Below are 18,689 nucleotides of genomic sequence, written 5' to 3'. Positions count from 1 at the left end.
TTTCTACGCTTGTTTTCTAAGGATAATGTTGATTTTTAAACAGGGGAATTTTACTGTGAACAGTATCTGACTTCTGAAAGGAATACATCGTCACATTTTACTTGACCTGTAGTTGGGTGGAATGGGAACGTGAGGTAGAGACCAAGTTCCAATGTATGTGCATGGGCCACCAAGATTTAAATTAAGAGTCAGCTGTGGGTCCAGTGAAATTTGTGTGCCTACAGATTCATCCATCTGTCCATCTTTCTTTCAGTGTCTATAGGCTAGCTCTGAGCAGTGTACCTTCCTGTGCAGTTAAGTGAGTAGACCTGTACAACTTTGCAGAGCCATGAGAAAAATTTCCTTAACAGAAGGAAGTGCCTTGATCTACCTGTTGGTGACTAATCAGAAGACCTTTTCCTTTCCTAGGTGGCCTAGTCATAGCTATAAAAGGTAACTCAATATGGGTGTTACTGTGGGTCTTTGTCTACAATTTTCCTTTGAAAGAGCAAACTATTTGTTTTGGTTTCCTAGTATAGGCTACCGCTTATATTGATAGATGTTTCATGCTATTTCATGCAGCTCAGTTTGAGTTCTTTTAAACCTTGTGAGGCTCAAAACTGAATTTGGTCTGACTACGAAACTGTAAAATGGCCTATGTGGAGGGCTAGTTCCCTTATTTTTTTGGTTTTTCTTCCACCTCCTTTTTTTCTTCCTTCTGAGAAATCTTGGATGTGAAAAGTACATAATTTGTGTACCTAGATCTCTGAAAAGATCTTAGATCTCACAAAATGGAGTGTGTTCTTGTTCAGTTTGGCCATTGGTTATGGTCGTGTTCTGTGTTTTTTTTTTTTTTTTTTATGCTTTAACATTATAGGTAATGAGAAGAAATAGGAGTACTTTATGTCAGTCTGTTCAGAGTAGTTACTTCAGAATGTTATCCCCCTTCATCTTTAGTTTTTTTTTGTATCAGTTTCTAAAAACAAACTTGGGAATGATTTCCGAAGTTGATACAACCGGATCAAAACCAATGTGGTGTACATAATAGAGACAGATGTTTACAGAGCTGAACCTACAGTATTTTTAAAGATGTATCAGAAGATCACTGAAAATGACCATCTCTTATTATGTCCTTTTAGAAATATCCTTTTGGTTACAAAGCACTGTACTACATGTTAGGGTTTTAAAAAGCTAGTATTTTGCTTTGTTTTAAGTTGTTAAAGAGATTAAGCTGTTTAATTAGAAATTATAGAAGAAAAATACAATATTTACTTTTTTTTTTTCTGTTCAATTACATATTAGGGTGCTGTGTGTTTTTAGGGTGCTATTTAAAATCCCATTTTTTGTCACTTTGTATGAACAGTACATGGCAAACAGTATGCTCTTTGTTGTCCTGCACCACTCTGAACCGCTAATGCAATCATTCAGCCAGTTTGCAGATTGGGTCAGAAACAAGTCTGTCAGTCACTGGCAACTGGGAAATGTCTTTTGAGCCAGTAGATCTATCCTGTGGAGTAAAACTTCTTGGGACCCCAAATCCCTCACTAATCCTTTTCTTGAGAGATTTTGGCTCCAGTTACAAAGGAAAAGCCTTCTTGAGAATGAAGATTGAAATACTTTTTTTTGAGTGGCCTCTAAATCCGTATTATTCAATTTCTTTCCTTGCAATGTCATCCAGATGAGTTCTATAAATAAACCTGCACCATTTTTTCCAACAACCTACCTAATCAGAGCAGGAAAGACTAATCAAATATACATTCAGGAGTTGGTACAGTATCACTATATACTTGATTAAAAAAACAAACAAAAGGGAAAAAAAACTCTTGACCAGAATCTTCAGAGAATGTTCCCCCTCTTCTATCTGAAAGTCTACTTTTGTAGTACTGAAGGAATCATTGTCCAAAGCAAGCAAGAACAGAGGTGACCCTTTTCATGCTTGTAGAAGGTGTAACAGAAGAGAGAGATCTGTGGGGCAGTCATCGACAACTGCTGCTGTGGTAACCATGACCTGAGTATTAGGGTGTCATTCTTAATAGTCGTGAGTCCCAGTGACTACTATTCAGCTTTCCATTTCTAGTTTATGATTTCGTATGCTGTGTTCCCACATACTTCATTATTTAAGAGGCATTCATACAGACCCTTCTGAAACATTAGTTTTGTAGATAGTTGTAAATTTTGTCGTTTGTAGTAGGGATGTCCTAGAAATATCTGATACTCCTTCATGGCGTGATATCTGGTCTCCGCATCTCCCTCAAGCTAGATTACTTGGACACTGAGTCCTTCTAAGAGTCATTGGTATTCATTTCTTAGGTAAAATCTGAAATTCTTTAGGAACAGAAAGAGACCTAAGCTTGGACTCATTTCACTAGTAGCTCTGAAGGTGAACCAGAAGGCTCTGCGGAGTGCTAGCAAGTGAAATGAAGAGAAGCAACATCTCATGAAACTTTGTTATGGAGCTTAGTACTCATACTTCATGTTGTCATGACTTGGCTGTCTTGAGTAAATGGTTTGTTATAGATGGACTTTCAAGGAAGAAAAAAAATCAAAATATTACTGCAAGAATGTAGTCTAGCCTTTTGGCAGGAGAGCGTCACAGTCAGCTGATGTTGATAATGAGATGACAATACTAGTTTTAGGGAAGGATTAATTTAATTTTATTTCATGTTTTTCACTCAGCTTGAGAGGACTCTGCATCATCTGAGAAGTTCTTAAGATAATTTTAGTCCTTTTAAGCTGGATATATCCATGCAAGGATCTGAGTGGCAAAGTTTTGGCCAAATTTGAACTGCATCAGCTAACTGCTGAAAGAGCGATGGGAAGATGCTGACAGATGAGCTCTGGTGCATTTAGCTGAAGCACTTTTTATAATGGTACCAATGCTAGCTGTCAGTCTTGCTCTTTTGCTGCAGGTGATTTTCCTTGTTTGCATGCATGACAGAAAGCATTATTTAAGCTAAAATGGACTGTGAACATGGTTTTGAGATTAGGTGCAGGTTAACTGCCTCTGTGTTGGATGGCAAGGCAATCCCTTCATTTTAGAATGGTAGCAGATGGTTTTATTTGAACCCTATGTCCTTTTCAAAAGAGCTGTCATTTTAGTCTTACTAAATTACATTTTGCTGGCAGAGAAATGGAAACCTTTTTTTTCAGTCAGTCTAGGTTGTAGAACTAGAATTCTTTTGGCTCTCAATGCAGCATGCAGAACATTAATTTCATTATTTCATGCAGTCTACTTTAGTTGATTCCTGCTGGGAGGTGGGATCACACTGAATTTCACCAGCTGTAGTATTCAGGTGGCCTCTTATGCTCTTCTGGGTAAAATCATTTACAATTAGAAATATGTAGCAACAGCTCCTAAATACCATTAAAACTTGTGGCATTTTTTAAATAACACATTTTACTTTCTGATAAGCATACGTCTTGTTTGTAATTTGAAGCTAATGTTTTCAGGTAAAGTTACTCAATTCTTAAATACTGTGTTCCAAAGTTTACTTGCTCTGCAGGGAGAGAGCTGAGCTTTTTGTGAGATATGTCACATATCACTGAAAGGGAACAACTGTTCAGACTTAGCACTGCAGTAAAATCTATCATACACTCAAATACTGTCAGATGTGGTATAGTCTGAAACTTGGGTAAAACTCTGTAATTTTAGAATTTTCTGAATATTGATGAAGCCTTTCTGAATGCTGAAGTCTGGGTAGCTTCAGGAGCTGTTGAAATGCTTCTGATATCAGATAGCACTTGCTGCACTTTTTTCCTTCTATGAGAAAACTGAAGCACGGACAAAGTGACAAAGAAGGATGTGCATGATAGGAGTATCAAAATCCCATTGGTAATGGAATAGGGGGAAGATTGGTTGGGGAGAAGTGGAAGTTCTGTAATAGCTCCTAGAGTAGCAAGAAGACAGACTTATAATGAGCTGAAAAATGTAAAATGGAGTAATACATCCTGGGAGCAGTTCTGATATTTGGAAAACAATTTAGGCTGATCTGAGCCACCACTGTTGTAGTCTGGTTCAATACTGCTCTTCATGGCATCCAATCATCTTTCAGATTATTACTGTACAAGACAGTTTGTCAAATGCTAATTTGTAGAAGTTCCTTAAAATTTCATGCTTGCAGATCCCTTCTGTGGCAACGCTACAGGCTTGGGAATGAAGGGCTGGAAAGCTGCCCTATGGAAATGGACCTGAGGGTGTTGGTCAATAGCTGGCTGCATATGAGCCAGCAGTGTGCCCAGGTGGCCGAGAAACCAAGATGCTATTTATCTTGTATCAGAAATAGTGTGGCCAGCAGGAGGAGGAAAGGGGTTGTGCCCCTGTACTGGGTGCGAGTGAGGCTGCATCTCAAATACTGCGTTCAGTTGTGGGCCCCTCACTACAAGAAAGACATTGAGTTGCCGGAGCATGTCCAGAGAAGGGAGGGGAGACCATATTCCTCTCCACAACCACCTGAAAGGAGGTTGTAGTGAGGCTGGTGTGGATCTCTTCTCCCAAGTATCAAGCAGCAGGACATGAGGAAATGGCCTCGGGTTGCTCCAGGAGAGGTTTAGAACCTTGTTCCTCCCAGCTCTCCTGTGGTTGTTTCTGCCCCTTATAGTATATTAACCTGCCTGTAATGGGGAAACCTGTGTATTTATGACTTTTTTGGGAGTAGGTTTTAGTTTTCTTTGTTTAAGTTAGTGAATCACCTCACTAGATGGGTTTATACATCTGTGAATGCCATCTCAAAATAGATGGAAGGACTGCAAACAGCAGTGGAATGGGATATGCATTACATTAGGGGTAACTTGGATTGGTTAATGCAGTTGAGAAGTGATGTCCTTGGTTTGTTTCCTGCAATTCAAAAAATAGTGAAGGGTGGTAGGGACTTAGGAGACTGCCTTGAACTTTCCTTCTCCTAGCTTCAGGGTTTAACAGCATCTTGCAGTCTTCTTCCAAGATTACTATAGAGAAATACGTTTATAGTAAGGTTTGGGGCTTGTGTCTCTTGCTACTGTATAGCGGTTATGCAAAGAGTTAGTGCTGGGATTGCCCTTGCCTTTCCTATGTGTGTAGAACAAGATACAGATCTTGGATCGTTCTCTGGTTTATATATTTTATTTGTGTGTGTTGGGCTTGTGGTGGGTTAGTTTTTCTTTTTAGCAAGACTTTTAAAATGTAAAGTTTGCAAAGGTAAACTTGGCTAAGTCCGTATTTCCCCATCTTCAGACATTGTCTTGCCAGTTTGTCTCTGCTTGATCACTAACTTGTTTTTAAAAGGTTTTTCGGTTTTTTTTTAGAACATACTTATATATTTTACAAATTCCTGATAGATTTTCACATGTAATGTATTTTTGATAATCAGATCTTTTCAAGGGATCTTCAAAACTCAGGCTACCTGAGGAAGTAGGGTAGTGCCATAGCGTGGAAGTAGAGGTTGGAAGAATGCTTTGTAGGTATGCACCTTTATTTTGAATTTCAGACTTTCTTACATTTACTAGTTCAAAAAACTTTCTCAAAGTGCAAGTTTGTCACAACTGGAATCCTATGATAGATCTGTTTGAAATTGTAGGGATTTGATTTATAGATAACTATGCAATCAAAACAATTATATTATCCAAAGGCAGTATGATATACTATCATGCTTCTGATTTATAACATTATTTAGAATTCTCACCTAAAATTAGTTGTTAGTGAAGTGTTTTAGCAGCTCTACGTTTCACTAACGTGGTCTGGTTTAACATTATTGTGTTCTTATATCATACTATGAGAATGCTGCATCAGTGCAACAACTTGTACGTTAGTCATTATGCTGAATGCTGTATTAAACTGAGATGATGGAGTCTGCCTTTTGAGATCCAGCATCCAACATTTTCTCAAGATGATATACAAAGAGAAAATGCATGTCAAGGTAGGTCAGTGCCCATGTTTGGTCTTCAAAGTGTGCTAGCAGGTCTGCTTACAAGTTCTGAGCAGAGTAGGGTTTTGTTGGGCTGGATCAGTGCATAGCATGTGACTGACTTGAAAGTAATCTCACTTGTGAACTTGTTTTAGTAGGGGTGCACAAGATAGACAGTAGCTGTAATGTAGGGCTTAGGTTGGCTTATGTAAAGTCTAGAAAAAGAGTGTGTGAAGCAATTTTGCCTAAAGGACAAAGGAGACAATCCAGAGAGCGTGCTGTAAAACTGTTCTTTCCCACATCAATCTCATGAATCACCCTGCTCTCTGCTTTCCAAATGAAATGCAGGAAAAAGTGTTCCATGATCTAGGTATATGAGGAGAGAAGTACAGGGAGGAGTCAAAGTCTGCAGGCAGCGTGATGAGTAGGCAAATATGTTAGTTGCCTTGACCTGAGCTATGTCAGAGCGAAATACAGTCACACTTTTCAGCTTGCTAAGGCCTGTACTGGAATCTTGTAAATAATATGGAATGATGTACACAAGAGCAAGAAATAGGATATGCATCATCTTAGGAATTGTAATTTTTGTATTGATTTGTGTTTTAGTATTTAGGAAACTAAGCAAGCTGACTTAAAAGAAAAAATAGTAACTCAACATGATATGATGTTACAATTCCTATTTCTTTGTGTCTAGCTTTCATAAATTGCATAGTCAGTGTAGATTTGCTTGATGTTTTTTGTTGATCAAAATATATCACATAAGTAGCCTGGTTCTTTGCAGATATCAACTCTAAGCATTGCTGGGGTTTTGTAACTGTTGTTTTCCCTTTCGTATTCTTTCTCCTTTGTCTGGTGTCTTTTGCTTTGATGTGATGGCATTCTTTTCAGCTTGGCATTTAGACAAAGATTTCTGATGTATTCTTGCCGTTGTGTGTCATAGCTAGCTTTTAACATTTAATATCAATTTTAGCCTGACTTTTTTGTTGATTTTGTTCTGGTTTTCTGCAGTGGACAGGCCAAAATCCCAGCAAATCAGAACTTCTGGTACCATAAGGCGAACTTCTTCTTTGGACACAATAACAGGACCTTACCTCACAGGACAGTGGCCACGTGATCCCCACGTACACTACCCTTCATGTATGAAAGATAAATCTACTCAGGTAAAAAGCTGTAAAACATGACAACAGAGATGTTTCTTATAATGGATGCCTTCCTGATAATTGTCACCTGACCTGGAATTCTAGCGCAACTTAATTCTGAAGACATGGGGGTCACTGAATTTTTTGGTAAATATAAAGCCCTAAAAATAGGGTGCAGTAGTGTTTTTTTTAATCAGTGCCAGTTTAGTAACGTGGTATGCAACAGATAATATTTTTATGCTTTTAGAAAAAGCAGTTGTTAAAAATAATTTTCTGTGTGTGGGCAGATCTGTTGAGGCTAAATATGCAGATTTCAATCTCAGCTTTGTATCTGGTTTATTTTGAAACTGATACACGCAAAATTGTGCTAAGTGTTATTTAAGAAAAATGGTTCTATAATAGCAGTGGCTGACCAAACTATAGATTTTACTAACGTAATGAAACTGCTGGGTCTCAAGGTATATGTCTGTTTTGGGGGGAGAGGAGAAGGGGAGAGTTTCATGTTAAGAAGAATAGATCATTTTATTGCTATAGAGGAAGTCGAGAAGAGGAAGCTATGAGTGAGCATGAGATGTGTTTTTGAGATGTTCCCTCTGCTGTGTAGTAGCAAGAAAGACAAACAAAAATGCTCTGTGGAAGAGTCTGGCCTCTTGAAGCCAGATGTCAGAAAGAGCCTAACAACCAGCTACAAAGGGAAGGCTACTGTAGTTATTTATAGCCTGATACCCTTGTGATATCCTTGGATCTTCCTCGGGGCTCTGTCCTTAGCAGGAACCTCTGGCAAGTAGGCTGCTCTGGCATTCATAGTGCTCTGTGCTCTTTGGCTAGAAAGCTGAACATTGTTTCTTACTGGTTCCTCCTTGTGCTGGAGCTTGTTGTCCATGAAGGTGATCGCTGTCAAACAGGTAAAATATATGTAATTCTAAAAAAACCTAAATCGATTAGCAAAGGAGTTGCATTCTTGTTTTTTCAGTAATGTTATTAGGATATGGAGTAAGTCATCTGAATTTGTTCTAAACTCAATTGAAAAGTAGGAAGAACATCTATCTTTGGTTGTATTTTCAGTCTACAGATGGTTGTTAAAACAGTTTTCTATCTCTTGTGTCATGATTCTGACCCATTGGTATGATGGGTGTTCTGCAAAGAAAATTGATACTTCTGTCATCCTACCTGTTGCTTACAACTCTGTTGTGCCATTAAGAATTGTTCTTAATGGAAGTGTATATGGTCACAATGCATATGATACCTTTAAAATATCAAGGATTTTTCTGTCATAACTTCACTTGTAGGCGTATAGGTTTGGGTTAGTTTCCATTGACTTCTAACATACTTGTCATCATTCTGCCACCATTACCTAGAGCAAAAGCAGCGGCTCTTTAAGTTGGTTCTAGATTTTAGTCTTTTCTGTAATACTGAATTTATCAGGATAAGTTAGGATGTATAAATAATTTTCCCCATTTCTTTAAAACCTGGTGTAATACAATGCAGGAAGTCCTCTGATGTGGGGGGAGATAAGTGTGGAATGCTTAGAAAACAAAAAAGAGCTGTCTGTATGATCCAGAAATCCTATTTAATGAATCTGGCAATCTGATGGTTAAAACTTCTCACGGTAACTTCTACAAATTGAGGTGGGACCCCTTAAGAAAATGCTGTCTTAATGTCCTGCTCATTCATTTTGAAACCGGTGGGCCCATTTTAGCAAAAGAAAGAGCAACAGGTAGTCATCTTTACTGTCGTGAAAGATCTACCTAAAAAGCTCTTAGTCCTGGATTTACTTCTGAGGTGCCTTCTTTTCACAAGACTCTGCCTTGAAAGCTTTTCTGTTTTGAGACTGTAATTCCCATTCAGGAGATTTTCAGTAGCATGCTTTGTGGTTACTGTATTTCTTAACCCCTCTCTCAAAACATATATCCATACCAAACTTTGCAAATACCTTTATGAATAGAAAATTTTGAATATTTAAACATTCACAAACAAACCTTTTGACTAGTTACAGAAAAGAGAAACAAACTTGTTCTATAAATATTTGAGCTCAAAGTATTTGGCAGTAAAATTGCTTTCGTAGTGAGCTCAAGTAAGTGTTTAGGTTATTTGACCTATTGGCTGCCACCCTTTCCCTCATTAGGAAACAAAGCTCAGGGAGCAAAAAAACCAACAGAAGATGAAGTTTTACCTTTTAAGCATAATCAAAAGCAGGAGAGGAAAAGCAGTACTGTTGTCATTACAAAGTAAAGTATTAATTCAAAGGGATAAGGGCAGGGAAGTTTCATGGTTTGGATTTGTCTGGATATCGTCTAACAAGGAATTATATTAGCTGTCTTTTTGTTCAAATTATGCAAAAATTAAGCATTTAGCAATGTATAAGTTGCAAAACGTGACTTGTCGGAACTGTGTGAGTGTGTAAAATGGAACAAGCAGTGATTGGCCCAGAAAATTCCATTTTTTTCTAAATAAAACATTCACTAGAGTGAGGCTTGCAGATGAACTTGATATTAACTTATGTTTTGGTTGTGTGGGTTTTCTTTGTTCTTTGAGCTCTGATATCCGAGTATATCTGGTTTCAAAAACTACAGATGCAATTTGAAGTTGATAGGATGCATGCAATGAAAATGAAGTGAAATTAAATTAAAACCTTGCTTTTTGCTTGAGTACCAGCATAAGTACTTCTATTACTTCTTGTTTGTTGGCTAGGTAACTGTATAGCTCATGGGAGTTCATATCATATAGCTAACAGAAGCAAAAAATAATAAAACTTGGTAGTTTAGTAGAGTGGAAGATGGTAACGTAAAGTAAATAAAAATGAGATAATGAAGATCAATAAACCATTTTCTTTGTATGAGCATGTTTCATTGGAGAACAAATTTTCTCGTTTTATGTCTAAACTCATGAACAATACTGTCAGTATAACTTACATTGTAGGTGGAATAATTATTTCTCTTTCAAGGGTACATTATATCCCTTATTAAACATCAATTTAAAATCCAAATTTTGTATAGTTTCCTGAAGGTGGTGATTATAGCTGTTACAAGTTTCTTAGAATTCTTGTATGTAAAAAAAAGAATAATTAGATCCTGATCTTCAGTGTCATCAGTTGAACCTTTAATGATATTTATTCCAAGTTCTTTTTTCCCCTTATTAAGTTGTTTGAGCCTGTATAGTGCTCATGAATAAATTGTTTCTTCTTTCTCTAAAATTAAACCAGGTTTTTTTTAAGAAGTTCAGTGTTACCTTATTTAAATAGAGTAAACAAAATTTTGTTTGTTAGTTTTCATTTCTGTTGCATCTTGGAAGACAGTGATTGTAGTTCATATATCTGTACTTCTATTACCCACTCAAGGGTTTTGTCTGAAAACACTAAATAGAAGTGAGGTTGTTACATTTGCTTTTGGGAAAATATACTATGACATTATGCATCATAACACTTGCACAGTTCCAGATTTCTCAGAATTCTGTATGTTTATGCTTGTGCGTGTATGTATGCATGCAACTAGCTGATCTTTAAGAAGCAGCAAGTTTTGGATAGTCAAAGGTATGACATTTTATTTAGTAGTATTCCAAGTATTTCAGAAATACAGGGAAACTTACTGTTATAGGAAGTTGCTATATATGTTGATATACTTTGTGATACCATTCCCAATTTCCTCCACTGTCCTGCTTCCCTCTCCTTTTCAATAAAATACAAACTTTAAGTAAGGCCATGTAAAACTCAGTATAGCTTCCTTCTCCATTTTTTCTCTCTGTTGGGAGCACTAAGCAATTTTTTTTATACTTTTCCTTCATCCTATGCGTGTGAGAATTTCTCCATTCCTAATATAAGAATTTTATGTTGAAAAGGTTATGCTTCTCCTCAGAATCTTCAGAAACATTTGTATAATTGTCCTAGTTTATTAATATAATTATTTGGTAGTAGCTAAATAAGACTTTTGTAAAATTAAAAAGGAGATATTAGAGATAAACATGTAATATTGATGTCATAACAAAGATATTGTCAGTTACAGCTCATCTGTGTAATCTTTCTCACTTTAAATAATACAAAGAAAAAAACAAACAACCAAATGGAATATGATACAGTGATTTCCTGCTCCCATCCCTGCCGCCGCCTTCTTCCCTCCCCCCGGCCTTCTTAAGCTGAGTTCCAATATGCCTGGGTCTGCTTTTTGCAGTGTATATGGCAGTTACATATGACACAAAGACAAAATTAGGAAGTTCACAAAAAGCCTTTCAGAATTTTCACTTCTCTCTTAATGAAAAGAATAATGCAGAATTATTAAACTTGAATGATTTGTCAAAATATGGTTTTGTACTTGTGTGTGGGTCATAGCTTCAGTGTACTCTCGTTAGTAACCTGAGTAGTGTTTTGTTTTGGGTAGAGATTTGGTGGTTTAAAAATTAATTTTGTAAACCAGGAGGCTCAGTTGCATTTATCTTTTTTATTGGTGTAGCAGTTATCATTGCTTTCATGGGATACTTTAATGACGTACTTTAGAGGGAAGGGACAAGGAGGAAGAGATGTCATATAACTATGAGTTTAGCATTCTAACTTAAATTATCTGATGTTTAAGAGGAGTCATACAGTCAAATAAACTTCTAACTCTTTAGGCCTTTTTTTCCTGTAAAATTTCTAGAGAGCCTTTGAATACTTTATAAAACATCTGAAGACTCATCAGACTTTGTCTTCTAATGCTGCTGTTGCATTTCTTTTGAATGTGGAAGCTCTTCAAAAACGTTGCTTCCACTGCAAAACCTAAACTTATGTTCTTAATCTTTGCACTCATCCCCCAATGTAGTTAATCCGGAATGTAGACTAGATATAGTAATTAGAGTAAAGGTCTGGCAATAGAATGTGAGATATTTAGAGTAATTCAGTCTTATTTTGGGTTTAGGTAAGTGGTACTTCGTGCAGTCATTCTGATCTAAATGAAGTGGAAAGAATGTAGGTGTTTATGCTTGACATGGGTGGAAAAACAAGGCAGAATTAACAAACATGTTGGAAGAAATGCTAATGTCTACAAGGTTGGGCGAGTTAGAACAATGACAATTGTGATTTACATTGAGACTGAAGAGAGCAACCAGATGTGGTGTTTTACCATGTCCTATCTCATGCACATGCTTTAAGCTCTGTGTCAGCTGAGACTGGAACCAAAACCTTCACATTTTGAAAAAATAAGTGAATCCTCCTCTTAAAGCTGCAGCATGCATTGCTTAATGTTTTCAAGGTCCTCCTCCTAAAATGTTTTAAATCATAGTTTCTGAATATAGACTAGCAGGAATAATCCTACATGACATTTAGTTCATATTTAAGTGATGCTGTAAATTTGTTTCCTCTCTGAAATGTCATTGCAAGTTTCATAGATAGTGCTTATGGCCTCTCTTACTATGTTTCTGACTTGAGGTGCAGCAACTTGTGACTTCATTTATCGTGATTCAGAAATTTTCCACAAGTACAATTTTGAGTTACTTTTTTACTTTTATTATTTTTTTAATATGTGTAACACATGGAAATTACACTTGACAGCTTCAAAAGAAGGCTTCCATAGATTGTTCTGTAGAAGTTGTAAATAACTATGAGAAAATAATTTTCATGAAATCTGGCATATCAAGGGTGCTATATCTCCCCGTATGTTTTGTGATGTAATTTACAACATTCAGGTGAGGTATGAGCTAAATTTACAAAAGCAGAATGTCTGTCTGAATATAACCAGTGTGGAGTTCTTTTGTTTTGTTTGGTTGTTTATTAAAGAAAAGCTTTTGCTTGAATATAAGGATTGGATTACGAACCCTGAACTTATATTCTTTATAATATGGGCTACAGTAGATGATAAGCAGTAATTTATAGAGTTTGAAAAAGATTGTCTTGATGCAATATTCTAGTAACTGTGTATATTGTGTTAGTTTTTAACCTTTTGCTTTTTTCTGACTGAATATAAGTAGAATGTTAATATAACATTGCCTGACTTCAGTACTCTGCTAGCGATGTCGTTTAGTATTTGTAATGCAATACTACAAATAAAAGTGAGGAACACAAATAGTCTGCCCCTGTATACTGATACTTGTAGGTATATTTTGAAAGCTGCAACTTGACTGAATTTACTGGAGACTGAAAGCAACTGTGTAATCCTTGTCTCAAGGGAGGTACTATTTAAGCGAAAAAGTGTATCAAAGCATATTTGAGACAGTAAAAAATTTAGCATTAAGTGAATGGATATTTTAAATGCGTTATTTTTGATTTCTGATTAAATTGATTCTGTAATAGAAGGATTCCCACCTCTCTCCAGCAACACTGGTGACTGTTAGCAAAGTTCTTCAGGGTGTTGCTGTTAGTTTGCTTTTGTCGTTGTTACCTGGATAAATATGTGTGCTTAAAGAAAAATATAGTCAGGCTCTTGCTTTCTTTGTTTTTTTTAACAGATTACTTCCCTTTGTTGAGAAACTCATTTTAGCTTTTTAGACGCACGTTATCTTTTCTGTTATGTTTATTAAGCTGTAGTTGAAAGGCTGTGAGCCTCTAGTGATCCCTGCTACACCCTCCTGCACTACAGGAAGATATTTAAGCACCTGAAATGCCTGTTTCTACTTTGTCCTGGAGTTGTTCACCAAACTATGGAGCAGTGTTGTATTCAGAAAACACTCTTTGGAACATAAATTTTCAAAGAATTCACTTTGCATTGATGTTTTTCTGGTTTTGTGTGAGGGTATGGTTCCAGCTATACTTGGGATATAGGAAAATACTTTAAGCAAAGAGTCATCTAATTTGGAAAGTAAGTTGTAATAGATTGTGAAAGCCTATGATTTTGAAAAAAGAGACATTTTCCCCACATTTTTTTCTGGTTCTTTAGAACTCTGCAAGCCCCTTCGATGTTTAAAAAAAATTTAAAAATGATATAGTGTCTTTCGCTCAAATTTCAGGGAGGTGGTAAGTACCCAGTCTGCAAAAACAAGTGATGATTTAGAACATGGCTCAGCTAAAATGTGGAGTGTCAGTGAACACCCAGGTAGTTGTGCCTGTGGCAGAGGTTCCGCTTTTGGGTGACTAGAGTGATGGGTTGCCTGGCTCAGAGGCTCCCGTGTTTGCCTCAGTTTTAAATAGCTGTTTTAACTCTTCACTCTTGTTAATTGGGTTTGTTTTTGTTTTTTTTCTCTTTCATATTCACACTATCCTCTGTCTTCTTCCCCAGACTCTCATAAAGAGAGTCATGTAATAAATATACATAAGCCCTAACTTTTATAAAGACTTGGGTTTGGTTTCTTGGGAACAAGCAGCAAAAACTTTGTCACTGATTGGTTGTTTTTCCATTTTGCTTTCCAATCAACTGCACTTCTTGCCAGACTTTGGTGAAAGTATTCCTGGTGGTGTAAAAATAACAGGAAAGAAACCCCACAAAAACCACGGGTAGTACAGGGCTGGCAGAAAACTCAAGTGGGATGCGTAGGTCTGCACAGACAAAGTGACTTAGCATATAAAATATTACTACGTAGGAGTTAGGTGCTGGGTTGTAGGCTGTAAAATACTATGGGAGTGTAGTGATTATAAAGGTATGTCCTGTGCTCTGATACTGCAGTTCAGTGTTTAATGGTAATGGTTCTAGCCCAGTGTGCCTGGCTTGAGTGGCTCGGCTCCGTAGGGCTCCTCCACCTCCCTTTGTGGGGCCTTGAGGGCAAGGAGCTGCAGACATTTTTGTGGTGCTCTCCAGGGCAATGCCTGGCCTCCTTCCTGAGCAGAACAGTGTCTGCTATGTTCTGGGTACTACAGAAATTTCTAGACGCTAGAGAGGAAGCAAGAGTAAGGAAAGCTATGGCAGAACAGGGTTTCCATGTGCCCTGCTGGGCTGAGGTCCTGTCTCCCTTGGAGAAGTTTCAGCAGGGGACCTATCCCTGAAAAACCTCACTGCCAAATTCTTATTATTTGTAGTGGTATATAAATTATATTTCTAGTGGCCTGATGAAAGATTTGTTGGGGACACACCCTCTCCTCCACCTGCCCTTTTTTGCTTCTTTCTATGAATTGATACACGTGCTATATATGTACCAAACTCTCCCTGAAGTTTAGATGTCTCCATTGCTTCTCTGACTCTCTTGTTCAGAAATGCTGGTCGATACCCTCAATTTTCATAACAGTCTTGTAGTGAAAAGAGGGGAGTTGTGAGATCCAGCTTCTAGACCCTTCTCAATACTTGGTGTTTTAACTTTGTAGCTCCTACATCCAAAGCCAGTCCCCCCACTTCTGGGCTTGCAGACCTTGCTGGAAAAGGCCTGCTTGTCACTGGCCTGCTCATGTAGGTTGGTGCCAAAAATATTAGAAGGTATTTCAAGTCAGAGATAGCAAGAAGAACTTATTATATGGCCCAGGGTTTAAGGAAGGCAGGTGGAAGAAGTAAATCCTGGGTTTTGGTGTCTGAGTTTGTATATTTTTTAAAAAGTGGACAGCTTAGAAAAGTACAAAGAAGTGAAAACTACAAATGTATGCCAAAGTGCACATGGGGAGAAGACAGGTAAGGTTTTTTTGTGGTTGTCAGGCCTCCGATTCCTTCTTCGGTAATGGGCATTGTTTTCATCCTTTGCAAATGTAACCCTTAAGGCAAAAGCCTTAGTTTTCAATATTGTTTTTTATGTATTGAGACTATTACTGCTGTGTATCAAGGTATATAAATCTATTCTTCGTATATAAAACCTGAATTTTCTTCAGTGAAAAAAGCAGAAAGAGTAAATCAATTTGTGTCAGAAGTTTGTCTGAAGAATTCAGTACAGTGTATTTTTTTTTTCCCCCCTCTAGACACCTAGCTGTTGGGCTGAAGAAGGAGCAGAAAAGAGATCGCATCAGCGCTCAGCGTCATGGGGAAGTGCTGATCAACTTAAAGAGGTGAGAAGTTCTGCATGTTGGAGCCTTTTGAGTTTTGATATGTCCAAGACATTTTTAATCCCTATCTGGACTTCAAGAAACTGCACCCTTTCCCTTCCCTGTTGTGCTTTTGAAACAAGTTTTACCTCCAACGTAAGAGTTGTTTCAAGAGTGGATGTTATTTTATGCCTGTTGGATTTCCTCCTGGCCATACACGGTGTTGACTGTGAAGGAGTGGCTAGAGTGCCGAGGAACCAGCTTATTCTTGCTTACTAAGTTTTCTGTTCAGAGTTACTTTAGCTAGTTTTCTGTTCTTTAACATTGCTCTCCTGAAAGAGGCAGTGTAAGTCGGTATGCTAGTATATTGTTTGGAAATTTCATTGAAATTTAACGGTAGAGATAGAGAGGACATCACTTTCACAAGTGAAAAATGAGGGCAAGTGTTGATACAGTAGCGATATGATTACTTGAAATGCTTTTTAGTCATATGTATTAAGTAGAAGGCTACAGTTGCAACTGTAGAAAAAGGACCAAAAGTGAAGTGGTTTTGCATCACGAGAAACTAGATAGAATAAAATGGTCTCCAGCTCAGGTGAAATGAAAATGTTTCAGTTTTTGTCCCAGTAAACTCCATTCTGTCTAGAGTTTGTGTAACTCTAGCACTGTTCAGTACCTAATACCTGTCCTGCAGTCAGTCTCATGCCTCATCAGGAATGGTGCAGCCTTTCCAAGAGCTGCACCTTTCTTTTTAAGAAATGAATCTTGCAGCATGTTCTTATGTGGTGGGACTTTTCCCTTATACTCTGGGCTTTTTGCATCCTCTCTCCTGGCTCCATGTTAAATAGGATCTAAAAAATGAGAAAAAGTATAGGTTTTCTGAGGAGGTGATGTTAATTACAATATACAGTCGTCTGGAAAGCCATTGTTGGGAAGGATAGTTGGCAAAAGGAGTGTTGTAAGTTTAATGGCTTCAATTTTAAAATCAGATTGCATGAACATGAAATAATCTTGCATTCCAGTTGTGGCAATAACCTTATATTTAAAGATGAGGCCCTGGGCCAAAGAGGGGTCGAAAGGGGGTTATCTGTTCAAGTGTCGTGGAGTACCTGTTGTGAAACCCATCATAGCTGATTTATGAGTCTTCAGTTACATGGGTGACTTCATCTGCAGCTGTGAGCAAGCACTCTGAATCACAGAGTAAGCACTAAGAAACTAGTGTAGAAGGAGTTTTGTGTCTGAAAAGTTTTAGCTGAAACATTACTTACCAACACAAAGGAATTGTAGCAGGGACAGGAACAGCATCTGTATTTCCAGAATAACACTTGCTTTTACTGAGAGACCGCACTTCATCTTCTGGCAGTTCCCTATCAAGTTCTGCAGCAAGCAGCTTTTCTTCCCCACAGAGCTGTGAGTGTTAGTGATAGTGAAACCTTCAGCATGTAAGCAGGACTCTGCCATTTGATAACAGTGCTAGGTTGCCATCCTCTTCGTGGACTAACCACAAAAGAAAGATAAAAAAACATGTGGCTGCTGGATTTCATGGTTCCTTTCTGATAGACAGTAATGGAAAAACTGGGGTGTGTGGTAGGGAATTGTTTCTGTACAAATTTTGCAATGGTTGCTCACCCCAAAACCTGTCCTTGTATTTTCCAGCTTATAGCTTATCTCCAGCTTATAGCTTTTCTCCAGCTTATAGCTCTTTCCCTTCCACTATTTTGCTTTCTCTAGCTTCTCAGACAAGTTTTCTTGCTTTTTCTAGTTCCCAGGATTCATAGTCCTGGTGTCCTTCCGAGTGTTTTATCCAGTCAGTTCTCATCTGTCTTCCCTCTTGCTCAGTTATTTTTCAGCTCCTTGTCTTTTCTATCTCTCCATTGTATGGCTTCTATTTTATCCATTTCTTTTTCCTTTGCCTCACATGTAAGTCGTGGTTTGGCTACTTAACACCTGTGTCTTGGGTGTTAAGAGTTTGTTCAATACCAATAGTACATTCAGTTCCTTTGTGCCAAGTAATCTGCAGTTTCTGGAAGGAGAAATTCTCTGGGGCAGTTCTGTTCAATTTGTAAAGCCCGGTAGAGACAGAATTACTAGCAAAGGTAGCTGCCAGTTCCAAACATCTTTCTTGAATATGTGCATACTGAAATTTTTGCTAACCCTTCACCAAATTTAAATGCTTTCTCAAGGGAATAGAGGGGCATGTTCACAACATAATGTGACAAATGTTTGGCTTTTTCTTCCAAAGCACTGCACAACAGACCTTCCCAGGTAAAAGTATTGTATTTTAGCACGTAAAATGGTAACATGATTTCCACTCCTTTTTCGTATTAATCTCATTCTAAAAAAAACCCTCTTAATACTCTTACTGAAATCTCTGATGGGAAGGGGAGGGGAAAGCTGAATTTTGTATGGTAGACTTCAGAGAAAATTTGACTAAGCTACAGGCAGCTGAAAGCAGGAGCTGAAGTAATGGAAATGAAAGTGTCACCTCTCCTGGGCAACTGCATTTGTTATGAGTAACATAGGTAACAGTAGCTCTGCTCAGCATTTTGAATTGTTTCCCGTAGTGTTTGACAGTAAACTAGGAGGTAGCTTTTTACTGTTTCCTCAGCTTGTCATAGCAGTTTGTATTGATGTTTTCTTGTAACAACTAATGAAATGATTTCTAGCATGTATTTTTTTAGTATGTTGATATTGTAAACTTGCAAAGTACTTGTATGCATACTTTTAATTGGTTTTGATAATAGAAAGCTGAATGTACTTTTAAGTTAAAAAAATTCTTTTCCTTGGGTAGGTGAGAGCTGTTACAATTAAATGCATTTATTTAACACAACGGGGAGCTCTTTTAAAAAAAGGTTTACA

The 18,689-nt window shown here is 37.6% G+C and overlaps 1 protein-coding gene across 6 annotated transcripts in view; it reads left to right on the top strand.

The window, feature by feature from the left end:
• Window positions 1–18,689, top strand: part of GLCCI1 (glucocorticoid induced 1) — a 53,980-nt gene that overhangs the window by 11,858 nt on the left and 23,433 nt on the right. For all 6 annotated transcript variants that reach the window (XR_008448766.1, XM_054059934.1, XM_054059933.1 and 3 more), the window contains exons 2-3: window positions 6,867–7,018; window positions 15,768–15,854. Coding sequence is in view for 5 of the 6 variants with exons in the window: in XM_054059934.1 (XP_053915909.1) it covers window positions 6,867–7,018; window positions 15,768–15,854 (239 nt within the window). In the remaining variant the exon portion in view is untranslated. The remainder of the gene's footprint in view (window positions 1–6,866; window positions 7,019–15,767; window positions 15,855–18,689) is intronic.

The sequence above is a fragment of the Cuculus canorus genome, chromosome 2, assembly GCF_017976375.1.
Source record: "Cuculus canorus isolate bCucCan1 chromosome 2, bCucCan1.pri, whole genome shotgun sequence".
Classification (NCBI taxonomy): domain Eukaryota; kingdom Metazoa; phylum Chordata; class Aves; order Cuculiformes; family Cuculidae; genus Cuculus; species Cuculus canorus.
This window is presented reverse-complemented; position numbering and strand designations above follow the sequence as displayed.